Raw genomic sequence first — 23,756 nt, 5'->3', positions numbered from 1 at the left:
TTAAATAGCCGACATATTTTTTATTTTTTTGTATGCTGATGCTCTATGGTATGAACAGCAAAAGAAGCCATATCTTGAGCAGAAGTGGCATCGGTGGATATAACAAGAATACGAGGATCTCTTTTGGTTTCGTCTAAAATATGCTGATTCCATTTAAGGAATTGAGGCCAAACAAGTTGGTCAAAATAGCCTGGTGGATCAACCCAATAGCCTTCTAATGTGACATATCCCGGTCGACTCTCTCTTCTCTGCTTCAAAACTTGCCTTGAAGCATTACAAAAGAACATTGTGTCTAGATTGGCACAGACCTTTTCGTCATAAAATAGTAAGAAGCCTTCTACAATAATGAATACAATGTCTTTAAGAGCATCTAGAGAATCGAAAAGATGGGCAAAATCTTGCTTTGACAATAGATCAGATCCATGATGGTTGTTTTGTAAGAGTTTGTGGGGCTCAGCCAAAAGACTAAGTGGATCTGATCTTGCTCTGTTGATAGCTTTATTAAGACTGTCAAAATCAAGAGCTTCAGGTGATTCCCAGTTAGCCAAACCTGTAGTTTCATCTTTTGGTATTTGGCTATCAGGCTGTCATGGTATTATTAATCACTAGGCGACATGGGTTGAAATAGTTACTTTATAAAACTCATCTAGGTTGATAGTGATGACATTTTCTAACAGTTTCTTTAAAAGTAAAGCTAAAGTCTAACAAAGAAAACAGTAAGAGAGAAAGTTGTTTGGAAAGAAACCCTGCTTACTGTTTTGCCTGAGCAAGAAGGCCCACTAAGTAATACGACGTGTCAATCCAAGTCATAGCCTATTTCGCTTACCTTATGCCAATAGTAACTACTTGAGGCTTTTCCATAGAAAAAAAAAGGAAAAGAAAATAAAAAGGAATTTGAAAACACAACAATGGATTTGTCATGCATAATTAAGCATGGAGGTAAATGATAGAGATCCCTGCATAAATTGAAATTGTAAATCTTGGATCAAAACAACAAGATAAAGTAAAAAAGTGCTTTCAAACTTACTTTGTTTATTGTAGGCATTTACAACGTTTAGTATCTCTTTAGTGAATAAAAAAGAGGGCTTAACTCTTGAATTTACTTATGAATAGCAATCATTTGTATAGAATGGAAGGTAGAGTTAAGAATAATCTATACAATATGGAAGTTCTTCAAGCAAGTTACTTTACAATGCTTATTTATATGAATGATGATTTACATGGTATAAAAGTAAATTTGATTATATTGATAAATATTTATACGAATTATAATCTGTCACAACCAGAACGGGCAACAATTTCCTTGGGACATGTCACTTGTCTGAAAGTCATAGTTGGGTTATCAGCACCCTTGAACCAGCCAAATCTCCATTTACAGCCAGATTGAAGAGCAGCAGGAAGTTGAGAACATTGTTCAACAGTGTCAACACCACCGTATCTCTTACCCCAACCATCAGCAGGAGCACCCCATTGAGCACTACAAGCATTGTATAAGCCTACACCACCGCCTGGAATGTTAAGGTCGAAAGAGTTGGGTCCTCCGTCAGAACCAGTGTTGGTAATCTGGACAACCATTTTTTTACCCTTGACAGCAGTGGAAGTGAAGGTAAGTTCCATACAGGCACAACACCAGCCATTTTCAGTAGATTTGGCAAGAGTAGCAGCGGCAAAACCATAAGCCAAGTTGTCATTGACAACCCAAGGTTGGTAGTTGTTACAAGTGTAACCAGCTTCATGTAATTAATTTAATATAGTTTTTTTTAATGAAGGCAAAACTTACGTCCATCAGCGCCGAGATCGCCACCACCACCACAAGCACTCTGAGTGTTGGCATCCAAGATTTTGACACCATTTTTGGCACACACATCCACGGGAGATGTCACCTTAGCCTTACCGTTCCAACTACAGGATGGCTTACAACAATCCCAATAACGAGTAATGGTACTGCTACCACTGACACCACCCTTGATCACTGAATAGCCACTAGTAGCAGCTTCAGCAGCAGAATTGATCAAAGCAAGAGTAGTAAGAGAGGCAATGGCAACTGAGAACTTCATTGTTGGTATTGTTTTAAGATGAAGAAAAAAAGAAAGAAGAAGCTTTTCTTATTTATATCTAAATAGATTAGTTAGAGTAGGAGCTAAAACTTCAAGTAATAATGGTACAAACATTAATGATGTGCATTGTATTTAAGAAATAAAATTATAGTGGTTTCTCTTTTTTACTGTTACACTAGATCTTGCATTAATTATGGAGGCAGATGAAACCTGCAGAGCGTAACAAGACTGAGACATTTATATTTTTGCATAGATAAAGTACTATCATTACAAGGAAATGGATTCCTCTTTCTCTCTCTTGCGATTCTTTGCAAAAAAAGAAAGAAAGAATACACATTAGGTCTCAATGTATCGGAGTGTCTACTTCAAATAGCGTTAATAAAGACAAATTTATTTTACGTTTCCCATTCACAGAAAGCTCCCCTCACGTCACCTGCATGAATTTTGGGCTGTCTTTTTTTTTTTTTTTTTTACGTTCCAGCTCAGTCTGCTTCTTTTTCTTTTTTATCCTTTTGTATCACATCAGCTTTTCTATGACAAACGATAGTCAACTTGCTTATTTGTTAAACTTGGGGTTTGAAATAGAACTATGTCAACAAGCACTTGAAGAAAACGCAACGCTTGAAGACGCCACAGAGTGGCAAGTATTTTATCTTTACTTGACGGCTACTAAGTTTTCATGAAAAGGATCTTAAACCCGAGTCGTCCACCTACTCTTATAAGACAAGAACTAACTTCTTCAAGGCCTGTGTCTTCTTCAAGCGAGTTATCAAAGCTAGAATGGACAGATAAGGTAGTTTTTTTTTTTTTTTTCACGAAATATATCCTCAACTTAGTTTAAGCAGGGTGTCACGGATCGAGATATCAGACAGACCCAAAGAAAAGAATTCAATAAAATAGCTAGTGAACTGAAGAAAGAACGACAGCTTGAACGAGAAGCAAGGCAAAGGGCATTGAGAGAAATTCAGGAAGACAAAGAGCAAAGAAAGCAAAGAACTCATAAACATGCTACAAACAAGATAGAGACAAAGCCAACCCAAGTTGCTAGCAACAGCAGCAGCAGCAGCAGTAATGAACAGCAAGCATTCATTCAAGTATGTTAGCTATTTATCATCAGACAAGTATAACAGAAAACATAGTTGAAATTGACAGATTCATCCACGATACGCCAAACGTTTCCTGCCCAAACAACCATTAAAGAGCTCGTTGATTTTGTGTCCAAGAAAGAGTCTAATCTGAATCAAAATAATGTAACACCAAGCTTGATTTCTCTTGTCAATGTAAGTCAAGTAGTTAAGAAGATAAGGGTTCTTTAACTGATTAAAATTTAGGTCTTCCCAAGAAGAACGTATACCAATGAAGATGGTTCGCTTAGCCTCAGAGATGCAGGATTCTTGCCTAATGTATCATTAAATGTACATATTTCGAAACATGTTGTGGATCCAGAATCCGAGGATATAACCGCGGAAGGGGACACGGATAATCAAAGCCTGAATGAATCAATACAAGGCAATGACTCAAATAGCGACATGGTAAAACAAAAGGATAAAGTTTTTGTTTGATTCACTGTTATTGTAGGATCCAATGGAAGTGGACGATACTGCTGCAATGGATCCCCATCGCCCACCTGCAAACAATGCCAGTCGTAATTGGGCAAGACGCGGTATTGGGCATCGATTAATAGATCCACCTTTTGAAGCAGAAACCCCAAGTAAGCAGACTGTTCTTATATCTTTAAGCTTATGATAGAATAGCCATCACCACTGGTCAAAATACCGACCAAGGAAGTATAAGTCGACGCTCGCATTTATTATCTGCTATTGAACAGCGTGCCTCTGTTAATAACACTATGAACCGCGAAATTGAGCAACAACGAGGCGGCCTAGAACGGCATTCAAAGGAGTTGCGTGATATTTGCACAAATAATGTATCAGGTACAGAAAAAAAGTTAAAAATAGGTAACAGTACTAACTTATTGGTTTAGTGTTGCTGTCACAACACTCGACTGCCTCTAATCGATACTTGAAAAACCTTTCTGATGTTTCTTCTGATGTAGCAGAGAGATTAGTCAAGAATTTAAAAGAGAAAGGAAAACTAAATGCTTCAACACTAAGAAAATTAACAGACCATTGGCAAGTAGTATTCAAAAGTATTGAATTAGTGTTCATAGTCTAATTTTAGTTATTTGCAAAATGTCTTGTTGGATTCATATACTTATTGTACAGATTCTTTGGTTGAAGACTTGTCCAAATCAAACTCTTCTATATCCATCACCAAAGTCAGCCTTCGAGGATGCGATGTGATTACGGATAATGGCATTCGCTCTTTAATAGGTTTGTCTGTCCTCTTGCTATTCATTACTCACCTTGCAACTATTATTCAGGGCTAAAGAACTTGGACTATCTGGACTTGAACAACTGCAAAATAACAGACAAAGGATTGAAGTCGCTTGAGCGTAAGCCTACTCTCTTATTTCGTGTTAATTGAATCATTGAATAGAACTGCATTACCTTGGCTATTTGAATTTATCGAAAACAAAGATTACAGACAGAGGTATCGCTTCTATGATATCAAATTCAAAATTCAAGGAACATCTTCAAGTTCTACTTTTGGATGGTTGTAGCAATATCAAGTCTTCAAACACGCTAGTGCCTGTTGTGAATGGTAAAGGGACAGACCTTTCGACATCGTTACTGACAATATCTGAAATAAGAATTTCCAAACTTGCTTCAGTTATCTTTGGCAAACACTTTAATTGGCCAGCAAGAAACATCAGTTAAACTGAGAAAGAACGTCATGTTGGAGCATTTAGATGTGAGCCATACCGGCATAGATGATCAAGTTTTGATCCAAATCATTAGTCAGTTTAAGCAACTTTCAGCTTTGAAGCTTTCTGCTTGCCTTGAGTTGTCTACAAGAGCATTGTCATTTCTTCCAAGAGGTTAGATTTGCTTTGAGAATGATTTTATAGAAAAAGAAGCTAATATTTGATAGAATTGAAACGCTTAAAGCAGGTTCAGTTTCCTAACCGAAAGCATGAGCTTGATGGAGTTCTAGCAAGATATAGAGGTAACCTCCAATGGATTATTCTCAGTTGTACTCATTTTCATGACACCAGATCTGCCGTTAGAATACCTTGATTTAGGCTCTTTTGATATCACAGATGAGGGGGCTCAGCATATTGCTTGCATGAAACATCTACGCTTCTTGAGCTTAGAAGGGACAAAAGTAACAAATCAAGGAACCAGCTTATTTAAAAGTAAAACAAGACAGTGTGTCTCTTTACTGACAACTATTTAGATTTGGTTGAACTTGAAAAGCTCCATTTAGATAGAACAGTCATCACGGATGAAGGGGTTGCAAGCTTAGGAGGTTATAAATAATGGGGCACCGGAGTTCTGTATAATTGACATTTTACGTAGGAGTTTCTAAGTTAGATACGTTGTCACTTTGTCATACTGGTGTAAGTAACGCTACGCTAAAGTTGTTTGGGGATTATGAGAAGACGGCTTTTACTCGGTGCTTGAGAAGTTTGAATCTTGCCCAATGTATTCTCATTACAGATAAAGGCATTCGTCATTTGAGAGGTAGAGTAAAAATACTTAAAGTCACATATTCATCAATATAGGGATGGTCAACCTTACTAACCTAAATCTGGACCATACAAGCGTGACCAAGAGTTGCCTTAAATATCTAAAAGGTAATTCATAAACACCTCAAATTTCCAGTCAATTTATTTGTGACTTGCTTCTAGATTTAAAGCACTTGAAGCCTGTAAGATTGTTAGGCATTGAAAAGGAAGAGGAAGAAGATACAGATTAGAATATGGACTAAATTGTATGTGAAGCAATCAATATTGTGTGACAAACTTTCCAAATGAGAGAAAAGATTCCAATGTAATGTACTTTTCAGTTTCTTCTCTCAAATAAATAAAAATAAATAAAAAATAAAAACGACTTGGAGTCTGTCAATGTCAGACTCTTCCTTTAAACTACTAGGTTCTATTAAAATAGTTCAAGAAGTTTCGAGATCGCCGGCACGGCCAACACCTGTCAAGATCACGACTTTAGTTCAACAACCTCATACAATAACAAGTTGGAAAACAAGAAAAAAAAGATATCAACATGAAAAAAAGACTTCGTATTATCCTGTCAAAAACATATGCCAAACGAAGCAGAATTTATTGAAGAAAAATAGAATTGAAAAGAGCAGATCACATAAGTCACTCTGTTTATGGCCTGTACCAAAAGTAATGCGATGCATCATTGTTTTTTCAGCAATTGTATCCTTGTTGAATTTTTTTGGCATTGTTCAGTTTACATGTTCTTCGCCAATTTCTGTAATCTATAAACATGAAATTTTGAACTTGTTCATGGCACCTTTTTTTTGCACAATATCCCTAACAGACATATTTATGTTCAGTTGGAATTTGCTTGCTTTTGGTCTATATGAATGGATTCTTTGCTCCGGTATTTATAGGCATTTTTTTGTCTACTTCTATTGTCCATCAAGGCCTGGGTTATTTGTTTTCGAGAGGCACTGGATGGGCTATACCCCGTCTATTCTTTCATGGTTTGCTACATGAATGCAGTCAAGGTTTGTAACTTTCTCTAAAACGTTTCTCAAGAAATTCACGGATGGCTGTTAGGTCTATCTCCTTTTTTGTTTTCATTCCTTATTATTCAATCAATGGATATCCAAGACAACTACACCTTGACGTATGGTAACCATAAAAAGTTTAAGGTTCGCAAAATCATAGTACAAGCCATCATATGCTTTTTGAATTATGCTACCAAAAATATACTATGGTAGTCCTTAACTGGTTTGCTTACAGGCCTTATTATGACATTTCTTATTCAATTATGGTTGCTGAAAGACAAACATTGCGATAACCAACAAACTGAATACCTTTGGAAAGCATTCAGGAGTTACCTTGGTGTTATTTTTTGTATCTTACCAACATTGTTGACTTGTAATATGCTTTATTCTCGAGAAAGATTTGTGGGATTAGAAGCATTAGACCAACTTTCCAATGATCCACCTTTTCTGACACGTACGCTTGATTCTTATCTAAAAAACTGGTCTACATCAAAAAAGCGTCTATACAAACGCATACAAGCTTTAGTTTATACGCATTTTACTGAACATACTGAATTTGATCGAGCTAAAGACATGTTTGAATCAAGACAGTATCTAAAATGGGTTCGTGAAGAAGGTCATACTTTGGATCAGTGAACACATATCTCAAAAACACTTGATCTAGCAGTAAAGGACTCAAGTACGTATATAGTACTTGTAGAAGGTGATTTTCCCCTTTGTGGGTCCAAAGCATGGCATGAAGTTCTGAATGTAATTTATTCAGCATCCATCAAATCGCCTAATCATTGTGGCGTATTCGTTGGTACTGGCGGAAGGTAAACCAATAGAAAATGTATATACTTAGCTTATTGTATTATTTAGTGGTTTATTTATGAAGCCAGATATTACAAAGCTAGTATCAAAATTATTATACAAATACTTGGACTTACCGCCTGATATTGTTATCCAACAATGTCTTTTGGGAAAGTTGCCTGAATGCAGACAATGCTCTCAGACATTGGTGATCAGTAAAATACTACTAATGTATCACATTGGATATGATACCTCAACAAGCTTAGACAAATCTTATGGAAAAGACGAGCTTCAATGTGGCTGGAGACATACATCTGTAAGACTTATTTCAAATCATGCGTCTATTCATGCTTACTCACTCTTTTCATTTTGTCAGAACGGTTACATACAGGATTATTATAGAACAATGGTATAGGGATTACACTTTATCTTAAATTTTATGCTTATGGGCATCAACTATAACAATACATTGATAAATCAAGTTGTACAAAAAGGTTGGTTTAGTAGATTAGCCTATTGTTAGAGGAAAGACTACCCCGATTGAGTTACATAAAGCATTGTGTACAAGGGCCAGGCGACTACCAGTACCAGGATTGATTCTTTGTAATCAATTACTATCACTTGATTAATAAATTGTATTGTCCTTTGATTTGAAATAGTTGAACTGTTTACTTTGAAATGTGTCTTGATCTTTGGGGCTATCTCCAAAATGAACAAGATCAGAAAATAGTACTCTCTTCTCCTTCTTTTTCTTTCTCGTCAATAGTATCGATCATTGTTACAACAATACTCCCTTTAGGGAAATGACTACTCTAACAGGCACTCCCCACTTTGACCTGCCAAAGCTTTGTGTAATATGCATACAAGATTTACCAATAACAAATACAGTTATCATGTTGGTTCATTTCTCGATCCGCTTTCAATAGTTATACTTTAGCAACAGGGCTTACCTTAAAGTAGCTTTAGCTTCTAGATTTTGCTATCGAGATTTGTTCTTTTTTTTATTAATAAATCAACTATCATGATGTCTTGGATATATGTAGTACAGCTACTTTAACTTTTTCAGACTGGTTACGATTGCAATGTAGATTATTGATATCAAATTGACGTTTTTCTTTTCCTTGTTGACTTTCATTCATCAACTTTGTATGTTTTTTTTTATTGGAAAAGAAAATTATTGGTATGCCAAAAAGAAAAAAAAAAAACTCAATGGGCAAAAAATAAATAAATAAGATTGGAAAGCACAATAGGTAACCTTGACCATTTTAGGGTTTCTTTTCCAAATAATCAGGCCATTTTCTTACACTTTACAATTAGGATATTTTCTCTGAGATTGAATTTAAATAGAACGAGATTGACGAGTCAGTGAGTGAGAAGGGAGGTTCTTTCTTTTGTGTTTTATCTTTTTTTTTTTTCCTTTCTCTTTTTTACTATTTTCTTTAAAAAAGATGGAAGCATTTGCCCCAATCCCAGTAGATTTATTTGCTGACTCAAATGCAATACTGGACGAAGATCAATCTAATTACTTCTCGCTTTCTCAATTCGACTTGGAACTACAGCAACAAGCACAAGCTGCACTTCTTCAGCAAGATTCTTGGCAAGATTTCGATAAGTACTTGCCTATGGATAACCAATTATTCAACACAAACAACAACTTGAGAAACCAAGAAGCTCAGCCTATTTTTATGAACAACACCAATTCAAATTTCAACAGCGACCCTACATTATTGTATGAGCCCTTGGCTGATTTATTACCACAACAACAATTCAAGCCTATTTTTGATGCAAATGCAACAAACCTTGATAATAATAATAATGTGAACATTAAACAAGAATATGCCAGTCCAGAATCACTGCCTTATTCTCCTCCACAGAGTATGCAGCCAAATCCTTCTTTATCTCCAGCTACAAATCAACAACAAAATGATGTTCCATTGTTTCAACCAACAACTGAAAGAAAATCTCCAAAGAGTGCGCCAGTAGTAACAACTACCACACCTGCTCTTGATTTTACAAATTGGAATTCACCTCCTTTTGATTCAACACAAGGTAAACAAAAACAGAAAAAGTTTTTATTATGAAACATATCTAACCAATCAAATTTTATAATTTCTATTTAGCCAAAGTTCCTATTCAGAGACTCAAAACCAATAGTATAATCAATAATGCAGTCAACGCAGCCTTGAATAATTCAACACCACCTGCAGGTCGCCAACACAAAAAGACGGCACATAATGCCATCGAACGTCGTTATCGAAACAATATCAATGACCGCATTGCTGAGCTCAAGAACGCCGTACCAGCACTGCTGTATGCCAAAGTCAAGGACAGTCGTACAGGCAAACGTGCTCACCGCGGCGACGATGATGATGACGAAGGCGAAGACGGTGAAGAGTTTCTCGATGGCGTTGCTGTGGCGACCAAGCTTAACAAGGCAACCATCTTGAGAAAGGCCACTGAATATATCAATCACTTGAAAAAGACAGGCGAAGACATTCGTCGTGAGAATCAAACCCTGCAGCACATCCTAAGCCAACTTCCCGGCGGTCACGATGTATTGCAACGCTATCATATGCAAAAGCAACAACGCGAAAAAGAACTCCATCAGCAACAGCTATTAGAACGTCAAATGCAAAAGCAACAAGACCAGCAACGTAAACTGGCCAACAGGAAACGTGCTCGTCATCATCCCTCACACGAGCACTCTGATGAGTACGAATCTTCTTCCAGTTCTCCTGGTTCGCTTGATCCGGTCACCCCACCTGCCATGGCCAATCGGGTATTCATGGCCCTGTTTATGTGTATCACCTTCTTTTCAACGTCACCTTTAACTACAGGACCTTCTTCTGAAAAGTACCAAGCACACCATCATGTCTCCAGAACAGCCCCTGTTCCTGGTAGCGACACAGCTACTCAAGATATGAACAGCCCAAGTGCTGCTCCTGTAGCTTTTCTTGACTCTTTGTTTAACATGAATGACACATGGTACGTAATTTCCAATTCATAATTGAAACTAATTTTAAATCAACAGGTCAACTATTCGTACAATTATTTTTGTTGTTTGCATCTTCCAACTCTTCTTGCCTTATATCAAATCCATAGCTTTTGGTCCATCTCTCAAGCTGAAGCGCGTCCAAAGAGCAAGACGTTCAATCTCCTCTTCATCTCAAAAAGAAATCCTAAACAATGTGGTTACACCAGGTGATCTAAAAAACAGACAGATGTATACTATTCTCGAAAAATCCATCAAAAGTCATCCAGACGACTACCTTCCTTCTGCTTCCTTTGGCCTTTACTTTTCTCTCTTTAAAGAATGTGCTCGCATTTTTTCTCGCCATGTTCTCGGTTACGAAATTATGTACGGCGACCAAGATGACATTGCACCAGAAGAAGAATGGGGCAAGGTCTGTAAATGGATCAAGTTGAATGAAACTAGATGCGTCGGTGGTGATCCTTATGCATCTCGGTTGTCTATGCTTTATTCCTGCTTCCGCATGCTTAATTTAGTGGATGTGCTTGATGAAGATGTTCATGACCACGTCATTGAAATTCATACCCGTGCTTACGCTACTGCTGCTATGCAACTACTCTTGGTTCTTCCTCGATGTTCTATTACTGATAAAATATCCAATTATTTCTGGCAGCATGCAGCAAGCAACAGTAAGCATGGTCATAATGAAAATGATGAAACAGAAGAAGAAAGCAGCCTTTGGATGCAGTCACTTGCCTGGACAGACTCTGAACAAGACTATGATTCTATTCATGATATGCCCCTCTCTCGTGCTTGGTTTGAAGCTATGGAAATCCTTCAAACTCAAAACTCTTTGGATGTAAGCTCAAAAGGTCACCCACATCTGGGCATCTCATACACTGCTCCTGTTGTTGCCCCTATTGCCATTTTATCAACACTCCATTTATTAGACAATTTGCGTATCCAATTTGATCGTCTTGTTAGTACTATGGGATCTGGAGGTGAAGGCAGAAATCTTGATCATGGTTCAGAGTTGGCTTTTATCGATATCATATTATTGACTAAATCCAACTCGCTTGAACAGGAAGACAGTACTGATCAGCAAAGGTTGGCTCACTGGTTAGCAGCTGTTGGTGCTATTACCGAAGGCTTATGGAAGAACAAACTTGAACAGGCTGAAAAATGGTTGCCTACACTCATTCAGAGAGTACCTCGCTCCATGTCATGTAAAGCCAATACAGTTCCTCAGAAGGCTGCTTCAAGTCAACTGGATGAACTGATTAAAAAGACGATGATTCATGTTCTTGTTGGTGCTACTTTACTTAAGAGCTCAGATGTCGAGAAACAAAAGCAAGGTCTAGTTGAGCTTGAGAATGCTGAAGTGCTTCGTACAGCTATCCGTAAGCTCCAAAACAAGCTACGCCCTCTTCATGAAAATGGCGAAGTTAGCCTTGAATTTACTGTGATTGCTCTAGCTGAATTTGCCGTTTGCTTTATTGGTCTTGAATCTTGGATTAATGCGCTTAAATTAGAAGTTTCTCCTGAAAAAGAAATCTTAATTGATGAAGAAGTGCGTCAAACTACTTTGAATTTGCGTCGTATGATGCGTTATCTTTCCTCTCAAGTATTGACTGAAAGCCAGGCGATAGTTGATCGATTAAGTCGTCTTGGACGGTTTATTGCTCATCATCCTGGAGATGCTGATTCTGCCTGTGAATTATCCGATCAAGAAGAAGATGAAGAAACAAGGAGAGAAGAGGAAGAGGGTCAAGTTTCCCAAGAAAATACGAATAATCATAAAGCTTTAACCAGGAGAGCTGATAGAGCTCAGTCTATTCTTCGCGGTTTAGCATAAAAAAGATATCATTACACATTCATTATTAACATTTCATTTAAACACATACACTTCATATAAATATTTGCTTGCTTTTTTTTTTATTATATTATTAATTGCTCTCCTTTTTCAATGAAATGTTAAAGTTTGTATTTCGAATGACTTCACCAAAATGCAACAAACTCAGTAACTTTTGACCAATGAATTGGTATCCTGAAAAGTTGCCTTTTGAAAGACGCTGAATATCAACACTAAACAGCCCCGACAAATTCTCAAAGCGGCAGATTTCTACAGAAAACCGAATTTCATCTCCTGTGTCAATGCTTGGATGACCATAAACGGGCTGAACCATCACGGAAGCAGTGTCATTACAGTTGGTTGATAAATGGTCCATGGTGTCTTTCATCTCACTTTGTTGTGGCTCAGCACGTCGAGTACAATGCAGCTTGTATCCACCAACATTTTCAACTTCAATGCCAAGGATCAGCAAAACCTTAGTAATTTCTAGCAAAACGTCCATAGGAGGTTTTGATGTAAGCACAGAACGATTCATGGCTCCTTTATGAACACGTAGCTCGGATTCAATAGAGAGATTGTCAATATTTTGTTGCTTTTCCTTATGCAAGCGGCCTTTGCGTTGCAATGATAAGCTCGTAGGCGTACGTTTAACTTGAGCGGATGTTGAGCGCATTGGTCTAGCTATAGGTATAGTGGATTCTTCTTCAGGTATCATGGCTATCTTTGCAGAAGAGGAGTGACTACTCTTACTGCTGTTGTTGCTGCTATTTGTAGTACGGGAATCTAAACATAATACATGAGTCTTGCTTTATAGACCAAAATAAACTTACTTTTTGTTTGTGGCTTTGATTTTTTTAACCAAGAGATTAATCTCTCACTTTTTGAATGCTCCACCAATATAGGTGATGCAGGTGGGGTTATTGGAGGCAAGGCTTCTTTAGTAGTGCTACGGTGCACCATCATTTGCCAAGAGTGTCTCGTTTTATTTACTGGTTTGTCCTTAAGAGGAGGCGTTGATGTTGTTTTTATAGGAGCATTATTTGTACCAACTGAACGTCGCTTCATACTTGAGAACAATTTAGCTCGCAAAGATAGATTGGGTTGCTGTAGCTGTTGCTTCTCTTCATCTTGTTCTGGAGGTATAATAACGTTTGTTACAACAGCATCAATGGCGTTACTTTCGCTCGTTGTTTTTGTTGCACTTAAAGGTGGTATTGTTTTGTTTGCTTTAGTGTCTTGAACTGGAATATTTGTTAATTGATCTTTGCCTTCATTGTCTGATAAAATAAGCTCTTGTTCTGGACCTTGTGCAGCTTTAACATTGTCGGATGGCATTACCTCCTGATCGTCATCATTGTCGTTTCCAACAATCATAGTAGGTTCATGGTGTTCTTGCTCTTCAATTACATGGTCTTCATTTTGTGTGAAGGAAAGAGGATAAGAATAAGATGACGATACGCTAGAACAGGACTCATTATCGCAATCTGATTGTGTTTGATTTTCTGAAATACTCAAATGAGTGGTTGATTCAATTCCCTTGAGCAGTGAGAGTTTTCTTATAGTTGCTTCTTGTTCAAATGTTTCCACTGACTCTGCAATATCGCTTTGGTATTTCTGCAACCATACATGATTCATGATTGTTTTTATATCACATCTTTCGTTGGGAATAGGAACGAGCATCTTCCCAATGATATCTTTAGCATCGTCAGACAAGTGTGGAGGATATTTAGGTTTGTGCGACATGATATAACGATAAAGACGCCCAATATTATTGCTATTAGGATTCTTCACATCATCGTCGAAAGGCAAATAGCCACAAAGCATAGCATAAAGGATGATACCGCAAGACCAAATATCAACACCTGTGCCAGCATAGAGTCTTCCTGTCATGACAAGTTCAGGAGCTGCATATACAGGAGATCCACACGAGGTAGACATCCAATCGCCTGTTTTAGGTGTGAATTGGTTTGCAAAGCCAAAATCAGTGACAATGATATTGTGTTGACGATCCAAGAGTATGTTTTCCTAAAAGATATAAGTAGGCGTCATAAATATTCGTGTTGCTCACTAGTTTTAAATCACGGTGTACGATATTCTTTTGATGCATATAATAAACACTGCTTATCAATTGAGAAAAGATACGTCGTGCTTCATTTTCTTTCAGGTAACGTTGCCGATAAATGTATTCAAATAGTTCACCACCTTAAAACAAGTTGTAAAAATTAAGTTTGAATAAATCATAAACTATTTTACCTTCCGCATATTCTAACACCATACCAATACTAGTATTAGTTTCATTGACACTCAATAGCTTAACAATATATGGGTGATTTAAAGTCTATATGAAAAGCATATGGTGTTTATTTGTTTTTTTTTCTTTAGAGTTCTCTCCTACCTTTAAAATATCAATTTCCATTCTGATTTTGTCGAGTTGCGAAGAAGAATCAATATTCTCTTTTTTGACCAATTTGACAGCTACCTATGAACCATGTTAATTAATCGTACATTGATTATTTCTTACTTGCCATTTGTCCGGTTTCGATATGCTTTCCTAACTTGACTTTGCCAAATTCACCAACACCCAATGTCTTTAGAAGTAAAAATGGTCCTAGTCTGGATATCTTTTTGGGCTCATAGTTTTTTGAGTAAGTATGTATTTCTTCAGCAGAGACAATGGTATCTTGATGCGTATTGCTGCTTTTGATTTCGTCTTCTTCCTCTTCCTCCTCTTCGCTCGTTCTTGTTTGAATTAAAATCCTGCTGTTGTCGTCTTTTTCTTTTGGGGATGATGGATCCTGTAATAAATTTAATATTCCTTCATCTTTGTGAGGATGAAATAAAGCAGCAGTTGTCATAAGGGATAGTAGTAAAATAGTAAAAATAATATAAGAAAAAAGAAGAAAAGAGAAAAAGAGAGGGAAACAACAGATTAATTTATAAGTGGCAAATTTAATTACGCCTCCTTTGTTGTTTTGTTTTTGATACTATGATGTCTGCTCAAACTACATAGCTAGAAAAGGGCGGGAGAAAGGTAATACAACCATAACAATCGACCAAATTTAGCAATGTGTATTAACACAAGTTGAAACGTATAAAGCTGTAGCACAATGACTCTAAATCCTTTGCGTTTTCATGACAATCGCAATGACAAATGTAGCCTCTCGTCATTAAGTCTCCAAATTACTTAGTAATCAGCTAACTAAGCTGGTTGTTATAAAAAAAAAAGTCTCGGAAGCAAGGTATATTAAGTATTACAACATGCTTATTTGGAAGGTTTTTCTTGTTTACACTGCCATGCAGAAAGATATTTGACTTCAACACTTTCAGCCAATTCTTTCATAGAGCTCTTTTTTTCTTATTCTAAAACATTTATTAGCTGAAAATCGGGTACTGTATAGTCTAATTGCTGAGCAATGGCTCATTAAAAACGAGGTGTAATTGAGACTAAAGTCCTCTTTTGAAGCTTTTGATCCTTGTTTCTATAGTGAATAAACTGATATTTTTGTAATTTCTGAATCAGTTGTATCTTTAGTGCAAGTTTTGCTAAGCATCCAACCACAGTCTCTTTAGCTCTGTGTGTCCTAATTAGCATCAAATCATTTTCATGCACACATATAAAATGACTATTGTTCGAGATCGAAAACGACAAAGATGAAAGCAGTTCGATTTTCTTGTGGGACATCAAAAATCAAGTTCTTTGTTTAAAACTGCATAAAGAAGCACTTATTCAGCTTGGATACAGTGACAAAAGCTGTAGGTCGTTGCTTTCTGAGCCTAATGGTATAAAGAGAACAGTAACTTTGCTGTTAAAGACTTAAGCAAATATGCGAAAATGTTTACGAGGTTTTTCGCTCATATCCCATCATTTTCATAGGATAATTGATAATCAAATATTTTGATCAAAAATTACAGTCTTTGACACGCATTTTAAGTACTTAAGCTTAAAGATAGCTCTATTTTTGGTCTTATAGAGTCCAAAAGAAGATCAGAAGTTTTCAATTTTTTTGTGTTTTATTTATTGCTCCATATATTGTCAAGAGGTGGGCGCAAATAAAGAAAACAATTGAAGTAGAAATAGAAGAGGTCAAGTATGGGCTAGATGATTTGGGTCATCTAGTTTATCATCTATCTATTAAAGTCTTGAGTTTATATGTTTCTCTGCTATTTGTAGCTGCAGATTAACACGAAAAAGTTATTGAACGAGCTTTTTTCATGACTAATACCCTTTGGTCGAAAGGCATATTTGGCCGTTTTTTACAAATCGCTTTTTTCGGTCCAGATCAACTCCAAATGTACCATGGATGTTAGTAAACACTGTTCGTAGGCGTTTATAGTGTTTATGTGGGTTTAAACAGCCTTTATATTACCCTTATGTAGTCTAAAAAAAGGAAGAAAATTTGTATGAATAGTAGTCTTTTTCTCTGTTGAAGTATTCATTAGCCTGGCGTCTATATTACATGGATATTTTATGTACCACCCAATGGCTCATCCAAGTATGACACCCTAGTAAAAAAAAAGACTCGTTCCTTTTTGAATCAAAGAAAGAGAATGTTTGCTCATGGAAATGTCAAAGTGCTGGGTAACTTTATGTTGACTTTTTGATGCATGGTGTATGAAAGGCGACCTTCAGTATATTCAGTAAATGCGGTTCACAGTACTATTAATTCACAACTTTTGTTTAATTATAAACTTTTTTTTTTTTTTTGCTACAATCAATGTACATAAAGCTTAAAAAGTATAGTGACATTTGCATAATTGAATGATATGTTATCTTGAGAAAAACTTGATCAATATGTATTCATATACCTAACTGAGATATACATTACAAGTTTGCTATCACTACATAGTATCAGTATCTGTCAATATGAAACTCTATCAAACTTACAGCCTCGTTTTCCCATTCTTCACCTTTACAGTCGCCCACATCAGAAACAGCATGAGGAAAAAGCATATGAGTTCTTCCATGGACAAGTGTTGCAAACACAATGATTGAAGAAACTACTAAGGAAAGTATGCGAGCCATGAGTACAAACAATACCAAACTAGATACCAATTCTCTTTTTATATGCGACTTCTAAAATGTGTACATGGAGACAAGCATTCCTTATAATGAATTAAAACACGCATATAACTGAGTGACATGCATTGATATAATTGTAGTAAACAACAAAGTATTTATTCTGACAAAAAACAAATAAACTGTGCCTCACAAACTCAAACCTTATCCTTTTTTTTTAAAAAAAAGAAGAGAATAAGTATCTTGGGTAAATCAAAACAGGTTATGGTTATCTCTGTTCGTCTAAAATATATAGACTGATAATTTTCCTATGTGTACAAAGGGGAAAGAAAGGAGGGTCTGTGATATGCAAATGCCATTGATAAGCAGCCTTTTATTCGGATGAACTAATATCCAAACTTTTATTACGTCTGTGTGCCTTATTGTTAATTAAAGTTTCTGATACAGTTGAAACATGACATTTGTAATACGCTTCCATCTATTGGTCTTTTGTCTTATTTCAATGATAGCCAAGGTATGTTTGATTCGATAAAGCACCGGCTAAACCCATTTTCATATAAACAAAACTGAGGTTCAACAGTGATTGTGTAACATTTCTTAAAAAAAGGTGGGGATTCTCTTTTTGTTCAATATGACTAACAATTTCGAGCGGGGATTGAGGCAGTCTTGAGAACAATTGGGCACGCTTGAACTGTATTCCGAATAAAAATAAAAAACTAGCTTGTGAATATTTAATATATTTTTTCAGAGCATAAAAACCAAAAAGAATTCACTAATATTGGTTTCAAAATGATAGTTGTCACCTCGTAAATGTAATAGACAACAAAAAGTATCAAATTAGCTATTATTGTTAGATAAATTAGTCCCTTTTTCTCCCCACATACACAAACGAAGCATTTTTTTTTATCAGACGATAATAATTTAGCAGAGTTGCACAGGCATCAAGTTGTTACTGTGGCCAACATCCACATGGAAAATGTTACTATATACTGTTTTAGGAATGTGATCAACGCTTTAATAAGTAAGAAGTTTGTTATAATAAGGAATGTTAGAAGCACTATAAGACGTGTATCCTGCAGCTTCTTGAACATAGGTACGTCATATGAAGCATGTATAAACAAAGAACTTGATATGTAGATAACTTATCTTACAATAAGCACAATACATCAACAGGCGCGTCTGTAGTATTTTATTAAAAGGTTCCGCTCATGGACCATTTTATCTTCCGAGTACACCTAAAGCCAAAACTTTTTTTTATATCGGCCATTCACGGAAACATCGGAACACCAAATTGAAAAGGCTGTTTTTTAGAGTGATTTTTTACTGAATCACAAACAAGTTATATACCTTGACTTTAGAGTTAAATTATTTGTAGAACAGTCTAGTTTACTTGTGTCAAAGAATTTTCTTGATTTAATTTACTGAAGACGCATTTTTTTCGAGTAAAGTTTTTTCATATTGTTACACACACGACCGTCATAGACTAAAGGCTTTTGTTGGAACTCAATTTGAATCATAATGGCCATCTTTGAATTTCCGATAGGCCTCTTCAAACTTTTTTTTTTCTTGGACTCGTATAAATATTTCCCCACTTTTTATCTTTTATTTTTTTTTATTTTTTATATAATCACACTTAGAGGCTAGCTCCTTACAAATTGACCACATTTTATTTTGTAACGTCAATTCATATACATATTTTTTGATTTTGCTATTTTATGACCTACACATACTCAGCGTGCAAGATTATTGACAATCACTGATCCAATAATTTTGTTCTTTATATATTATCGCAATGAGCCTCTCTCCAACCACTTTATTACTGCAAGATCTTATTAGCGCACCCAATAAGGCAGAATCCATTCTGGAAGGCCTTACAGCTGATCAAATTGCTATGATTGAAAATACCATTAGTCGAGTCAAGAGAAGAAAAATGGACAAACAACCCAAAGAAGAAAACTCCTCGGCAACTGTGATTGCTAATGCCTTGGCTGCTGCTATGGTTTCAGCTGCTTTGCAAGCATCTCATTCTACAACCAAGAACAATGCATCTGGAACAGTTGCTCCTTCAAAGACAGTCACTGCACCTGTCAATGCACCTGTCACATCAAACGAACCTATTGCAGAGATCAAAGATGGCATCGAATGGGTCTCTTTTGTCTACTCTCATAATCGTACACTCAAGCGTTATTCGATTAGGACAGATATCCAAACTGTAGCATTGGATGTCGTGGACGATAAATTTAAGGCCGATAATTGTGTAAGTGACCCAATTCGGTGGCTGAAAAAATTTTTTCTTCTTAAATGATCTAAACGTTCTGTTACAGGTATATCCTCGTGCTAACCTTCCAAAGGAAACCTACAAAGGCAACAGATGGTCTTATGAGACAGAGTGTAATGATTTGGGATGGAAGCTTGCATGGCTTAATCAGTCAGAAATTGCTGGTAAACGAGGTCTGATTCAACGCGCGGTAGATTCATACCGTAATCGTTATCCTAATATGAGATCAAGACGCGTTGCTCGTCAAGAAAAACTATTGAATGGCACACTTCGTAAACGAAAGAACAGAGATGATGAGGATGAGACATCCAATAGTACTTCTGTAGCACCCACACCAGTCACTGCTACATCCACTGTTCCTCAGCCTTTCCCTACGAGTCTGGAAGCTGCTATTGTCAAGCCTGCTCACCAGCCAAAGACAATTGCTATTGATGATCCTATCAACAACACACGCTATCGTATCAAGATTAACATTGAGGCAGTCTCCTTGGATGAAATTCCTGATGAGTTTCGCAAGCAAAACTGTGCATTCCCTAAAGCAGTAAGCGTTGACCCTGAGCACTATGTTGGTGGTCGTACAAGATGGTTGGAAGATTCGATGATAAATGAACTTGGTTGGAAGTTGGTAAGTGAACGAGAATAAGTGACTTAATGAACATGTTCTTACGTGTATTTTTATAGGCTTATTTAAATCCTCGAGTGCTGTCAGGAAAAAAAAACTTTCTTCAACGTGCATTGGATGTCTACCGTACCAAGTTTATGCCTTTGCTTCATCCTCGCAAGAACTCTTCGCGCACACCAACTAATAGAATGATTACTACACCAACAGATACAATTGAACAAGATCAACTGTTAAAGATAATGCCGCCTTCCATGTCTACGCCATTAACTGCATCTGCTCTTGACGCTCAAAATGCTTTATTTGAAAAGAAAAAAAGAAGAAGCAACAAAACAACAAGAAATCAAAGGATAGCACTCCTTGTCTTGATTTTGGCAGTTGCTTTTCGCTGGACGATAAAGCACCCAAGATGAAAATTGCTCTTAATTCTTCGCCATTGAGTGATTTGCCTTGTAAAGCAAATCAAGATCCAATGATTTCACCTTCTTATGACACCATGTATTCTGATGCTCGCCTCTCTCCTTTTGACGAGTCCAATAGCCATTCCTCTTCCTCTGCCAACAGTGTTGTCTGTACGCCTAGTCCACCTGCTACTGCAGGTATTTTTGGTTTTGCCGATTCTGATCTTTATGACTCGTTCATGCTGCCACCTGTGAATGACAGCTTTATGCTGCTCGATAATAACGATATGAAACCTTATGATCCTCTTATGTCTCCCTCTCTTCCTTCAACTGCAGCCAGCCAAGACTTGATCAAGCTCGAAGAAGATTTTCACGATAATTTCAATAATGCTTCTCATTTATTAGATCCCCTTTTCTAATCATCTACTTACCATTTCGAACATGTAAATAACATCCTTACCCTTTTGTCATTCATACGCATATATAATTCCTAAAAAAAGTACCCTAAATCTCATTTAAAAGAAAAGAAAAGTATCATATGTAAACCACCCTTCTCTCCCCCAAAACCCAAGAAAAAATATCAGTGTATAATAAAGATGTATTTAAAGCTTATTGTGACGTCTCTTTATGCAGATAGACATCTCTTCTTTTGTTTGTTTATTTACCTTGTCTTGTAACACTTTTTTTTGTGACTTGGAAGGGGATGTCCATGATGTCTTTTTTTAAAAGCACCCTTTCTTTTACTTCTCTCTCTTTTTTTTTTTGTTTAACCAAATAACATGGTCAGAACTAAAAAAGAAGTTCTTAGTTCACTCTCCAAAAATAGATTGGCACGTCGTATTGAGGGTAAATTTAATGATGTCTATCTACTTTCTTAACGCGCCTTTTTTATGAATAGAAGAATATCAGCTGATTATGAACGACAAGACTATGCAAACTATGGCGACGGACCTTTATACTCCCAAGTCACCAGTAAGTCCTACGCCTTGTGTATGTTGAGTATTAAATTAAGCAACCATCATTTATTTATTTGTGCCATTAGACAATGGAAAGTTTACCAATAATGAATGATTTTATGAGGTTCGTTTTCTCTCTCTCTCTTTTTGACATGAGGAATAATACTCTATATAGTCGAAATAATCTTCATCAACCATATGCTATCATGAACGATTATTGGCCATCATCTACTACGTCCACATTTGCAGCAAGTATAGATGGAAGCAAAATATCGGCTATTCAAAAGCTACAGTCCATGTTTAAAAGCTTAAACGCTTCAGAAATACATGAAATGCTCACTGATTGCAACTTTAATGAGGCAAGTCTAATAAGGATATACTTGACAGAGTAATAACCCCAAGCAAAGGATGAAGTTATTTCACGCTTAATCACCCAAACTTATTATCTGGAAGATATACGTTGTCGCGTTCATCAAAAGTCGAGTGTTATAGGCCCACATAGTGGAGCAGGTAAAGATATCACCCCCTTTTTTTTCAATGTGCCTGTATATTGATTCTTTGAATAAGCCTTTCCCTTATCTGAACCTCCAATAAATACTAACAAGGACATGGTTGCTTTTGTAGCAGTAAGCCAACATGACCCTAAAGAGATTCGGGCACCTCTAGAGGAAGAAGCAACAGTACAACAACAGCAAGACACAGCAAGCGAAAACAATGCAAAGTCAAAACCTGCCAAGAATAATTCAAAAAATACTAAATCAAACAAGGTAAATTCTAACAAAACTAAAGCAAGTTTTTTTTCTTATCTCCAAGTTGTCTAACATATATACAATTCATCTAGGTAACTTCAAATAATGCACCAGAACATGATCTTGTTTTGGAAAAATACAAAGGAAGAATTAAAGTACATCGAAATCATCGCCGACCTGAGGTAAGAGGACGTCTCAACCTGGATGACGCTTTACAACAAATGCAAGAAAACCAAAACACACAAGATCCATTTGAGGGATGGTCTGAAGCAAGACTACGAGCCTACAAAATGTTAGATAAAAATCCCAACAGTTATTATTACAGATTTAATGCTCCAGGTGAACAACAACAAAAAGGAAAATGGACAAAGGAAGAACATCAGCTTTTTCTTGACAGGCTTGAAGAACTCGGTGCTAATTCTCAATGGGGAATTTTCTCTATGGCCATTCCAGGAAGAGTTGGGTATCAGGTACATTGGATATTGTCTATCATGTCTATTTGCTCATGAATTTTATTAGTGCTCTAACTATTATCGACAAATGATTGAATCAAAGCAAATATATGATCCAAACTATGTGTTAGATGAACAAGGCAAGGCTCACTATTTGTTTGATAAGAAAAACGGTGTTGGTGTAACAGAAAAGATATTTTGCAAACACAGTAAACACGGAAGTGTACCTGCAACCGACATCACTAAATTACCAAAGACAAAAAATAAAAAGAGAACCACAAGTGACGATGAAGATAAGGATTTATTCGTTCCAAAAAAGCCTGCAATCAAAAAGAAGAAGAAAATCAGTAAAGAAAGGCCAGTTAAAAATGACAAGCAACATCCTTCATCCAATATCGAGAAGTCTGTGATTTTAGCTTGTCCTGAAGGAGGCAGGATTACCAGACAAAGATACCAAAACTATAAAAAAACATCAAAATAAACAAGTTATGAAACATTACGTCAAATTCCTTCAAGATCAAGCTTCTCAGTAACACATTGTTGTACTACATCAAACGCCATGCCGTCTTTCTTTCCTGATCGGAACATGAAATGACTTTTTATGTTGCATAAAAATGCTTGATAATGCACTAGTCAGCAAAATAATAAAATCACACACACACCTGTCTATTTAAAAAGCAACAAAGAAAAGGGGAATAATTTTTTTCATCTTGTTATTCTCGATAGATAACTAAAGCATATCGTATTCGTGGTTTTTTATAGATGGTCCCAACGTCGATCTGTCGTCATTTCGATTGCTGTGTAACCAGTTTTCAGATGCTGGTAAATGTCGGTACGCATAATCATTAAGACACTTTGTCAACACAAAGAAGAAGAAAAAGAAAGAAAGAGAAATAACAAAGCCAAGTAGAGTTATGGATGAATATATAAATTGCGTTGCACGTCATAAGTAAACACTATAAACTATCACAGGTTATCACAAGCTATCAAGGATAATAATAATAATAACAACA

General features: G+C 36.4%; 10 protein-coding genes across 10 annotated transcripts; 6 read left to right on the top strand and 4 right to left on the bottom strand.

Annotated features, from left to right (window-relative positions):
• Positions 1-7: 7 nt before the first annotated feature.
• Positions 8-895, bottom strand: B0P05DRAFT_543462 (P-loop containing nucleoside triphosphate hydrolase protein). Its single transcript, XM_051578435.1, has 4 exons — positions 827-895; positions 755-779; positions 633-701; positions 8-584 (listed from the first exon to the last, which is right to left on the bottom strand). Exons 1-4 carry the CDS (start codon positions 859-861, stop codon positions 21-23), a joined length of 693 nt encoding a protein of 230 aa, XP_051434371.1. The 5' UTR covers positions 862-895; the 3' UTR covers positions 8-20.
• Position 896: 1 nt separating this feature from the next.
• Positions 897-2,153, bottom strand: B0P05DRAFT_491897 (RlpA-like double-psi beta-barrel-protein domain-containing protein-containing protein). The gene is made up of 3 exons (XM_051575335.1): positions 1,781-2,153; positions 1,042-1,730; positions 897-939 (listed from the first exon to the last, which is right to left on the bottom strand). The coding sequence occupies exons 1-2, from the start codon at positions 2,055-2,057 to the stop codon at positions 1,267-1,269; spliced, it is 741 nt and encodes a 246-aa protein (XP_051434370.1). The 5' UTR covers positions 2,058-2,153; the 3' UTR covers positions 897-939; positions 1,042-1,266.
• Positions 2,154-2,540: 387 nt separating this feature from the next.
• Positions 2,541-3,763, top strand: B0P05DRAFT_118392 (uncharacterized protein). Its single transcript, XM_051572984.1, has 5 exons — positions 2,541-2,697; positions 2,745-2,850; positions 2,903-3,151; positions 3,197-3,337; positions 3,389-3,763. The coding sequence occupies exons 1-5, from the start codon at positions 2,591-2,593 to the stop codon at positions 3,617-3,619; spliced, it is 834 nt and encodes a 277-aa protein (XP_051434369.1). The 5' UTR covers positions 2,541-2,590; the 3' UTR covers positions 3,620-3,763.
• On the top strand, positions 3,745-6,036 carry B0P05DRAFT_118461 (uncharacterized protein). The gene is made up of 13 exons (XM_051572985.1): positions 3,745-3,768; positions 3,807-3,991; positions 4,042-4,189; positions 4,239-4,390; positions 4,441-4,512; positions 4,557-4,721; positions 4,771-4,998; positions 5,052-5,126; positions 5,176-5,316; positions 5,358-5,429; positions 5,480-5,644; positions 5,686-5,757; positions 5,812-6,036. The coding sequence occupies exons 2-13, from the start codon at positions 3,907-3,909 to the stop codon at positions 5,877-5,879; spliced, it is 1,443 nt and encodes a 480-aa protein (XP_051434368.1). The 5' UTR covers positions 3,745-3,768; positions 3,807-3,906; the 3' UTR covers positions 5,880-6,036.
• Positions 6,037-7,352: 1,316 nt separating this feature from the next.
• On the top strand, positions 7,353-7,758 carry B0P05DRAFT_458012 (uncharacterized protein; the record flags this gene model as incomplete). The annotated part of the gene is made up of 2 exons (XM_051573965.1): positions 7,353-7,471; positions 7,518-7,758. Coding segments are annotated over 2 exons (360 nt in total), but the record flags the coding sequence as incomplete, so codon positions are not given.
• Positions 7,759-8,836: 1,078 nt separating this feature from the next.
• Positions 8,837-12,348, top strand: B0P05DRAFT_510907 (uncharacterized protein). The gene is made up of 3 exons (XM_051575603.1): positions 8,837-9,497; positions 9,569-10,433; positions 10,480-12,348. Exons 1-3 carry the CDS (start codon positions 8,897-8,899, stop codon positions 12,272-12,274), a joined length of 3,261 nt encoding a protein of 1,086 aa, XP_051434366.1. The 5' UTR covers positions 8,837-8,896; the 3' UTR covers positions 12,275-12,348.
• B0P05DRAFT_491891 (kinase-like domain-containing protein) lies at positions 12,349-15,161 on the bottom strand. The gene is made up of 6 exons (XM_051575334.1): positions 14,797-15,161; positions 14,667-14,750; positions 14,525-14,609; positions 14,340-14,473; positions 13,102-14,296; positions 12,349-13,054 (listed from the first exon to the last, which is right to left on the bottom strand). The coding sequence occupies exons 1-6, from the start codon at positions 15,124-15,126 to the stop codon at positions 12,366-12,368; spliced, it is 2,517 nt and encodes an 838-aa protein (XP_051434365.1). The 5' UTR covers positions 15,127-15,161; the 3' UTR covers positions 12,349-12,365.
• A 1,916-nt stretch (positions 15,162-17,077) lies between these two features.
• B0P05DRAFT_637817 (uncharacterized protein) lies at positions 17,078-17,576 on the bottom strand (the record flags this gene model as incomplete). Its single annotated transcript, XM_051583663.1, has 2 exons — positions 17,157-17,576; positions 17,078-17,104 (listed from the first exon to the last, which is right to left on the bottom strand). Exons 1-2 carry the CDS (start codon positions 17,292-17,294, stop codon positions 17,078-17,080), a joined length of 165 nt encoding a protein of 54 aa, XP_051434364.1. The 5' UTR covers positions 17,295-17,576.
• A 1,504-nt stretch (positions 17,577-19,080) lies between these two features.
• On the top strand, positions 19,081-21,005 carry B0P05DRAFT_471040 (uncharacterized protein; the record flags this gene model as incomplete). The annotated part of the gene is made up of 4 exons (XM_051574594.1): positions 19,081-19,545; positions 19,613-20,191; positions 20,248-20,441; positions 20,540-21,005. The coding sequence occupies 4 exons, from the start codon at positions 19,081-19,083 to the stop codon at positions 21,003-21,005; spliced, it is 1,704 nt and encodes a 567-aa protein (XP_051434363.1).
• A 247-nt stretch (positions 21,006-21,252) lies between these two features.
• B0P05DRAFT_543411 (uncharacterized protein) lies at positions 21,253-23,675 on the top strand. Its single transcript, XM_051578434.1, has 8 exons — positions 21,253-21,432; positions 21,485-21,576; positions 21,629-21,666; positions 21,718-21,901; positions 21,950-22,052; positions 22,167-22,309; positions 22,384-22,761; positions 22,811-23,675. The coding sequence occupies exons 1-8, from the start codon at positions 21,366-21,368 to the stop codon at positions 23,222-23,224; spliced, it is 1,419 nt and encodes a 472-aa protein (XP_051434362.1). The 5' UTR covers positions 21,253-21,365; the 3' UTR covers positions 23,225-23,675.
• The last annotated feature ends 81 nt before the right edge of the window (positions 23,676-23,756 follow it).

This window comes from Gilbertella persicaria (assembly GCF_025201335.1).
Source record: "Gilbertella persicaria strain CBS 190.32 chromosome Unknown B0P05scaffold_22, whole genome shotgun sequence".
Classification (NCBI taxonomy): Eukaryota; Fungi; Mucoromycota; class Mucoromycetes; order Mucorales; family Choanephoraceae; genus Gilbertella; species Gilbertella persicaria.
The sequence above is the reverse complement of the archived record's forward strand: the minus strand, read 5'-3'. Positions and strand labels throughout refer to the sequence as shown.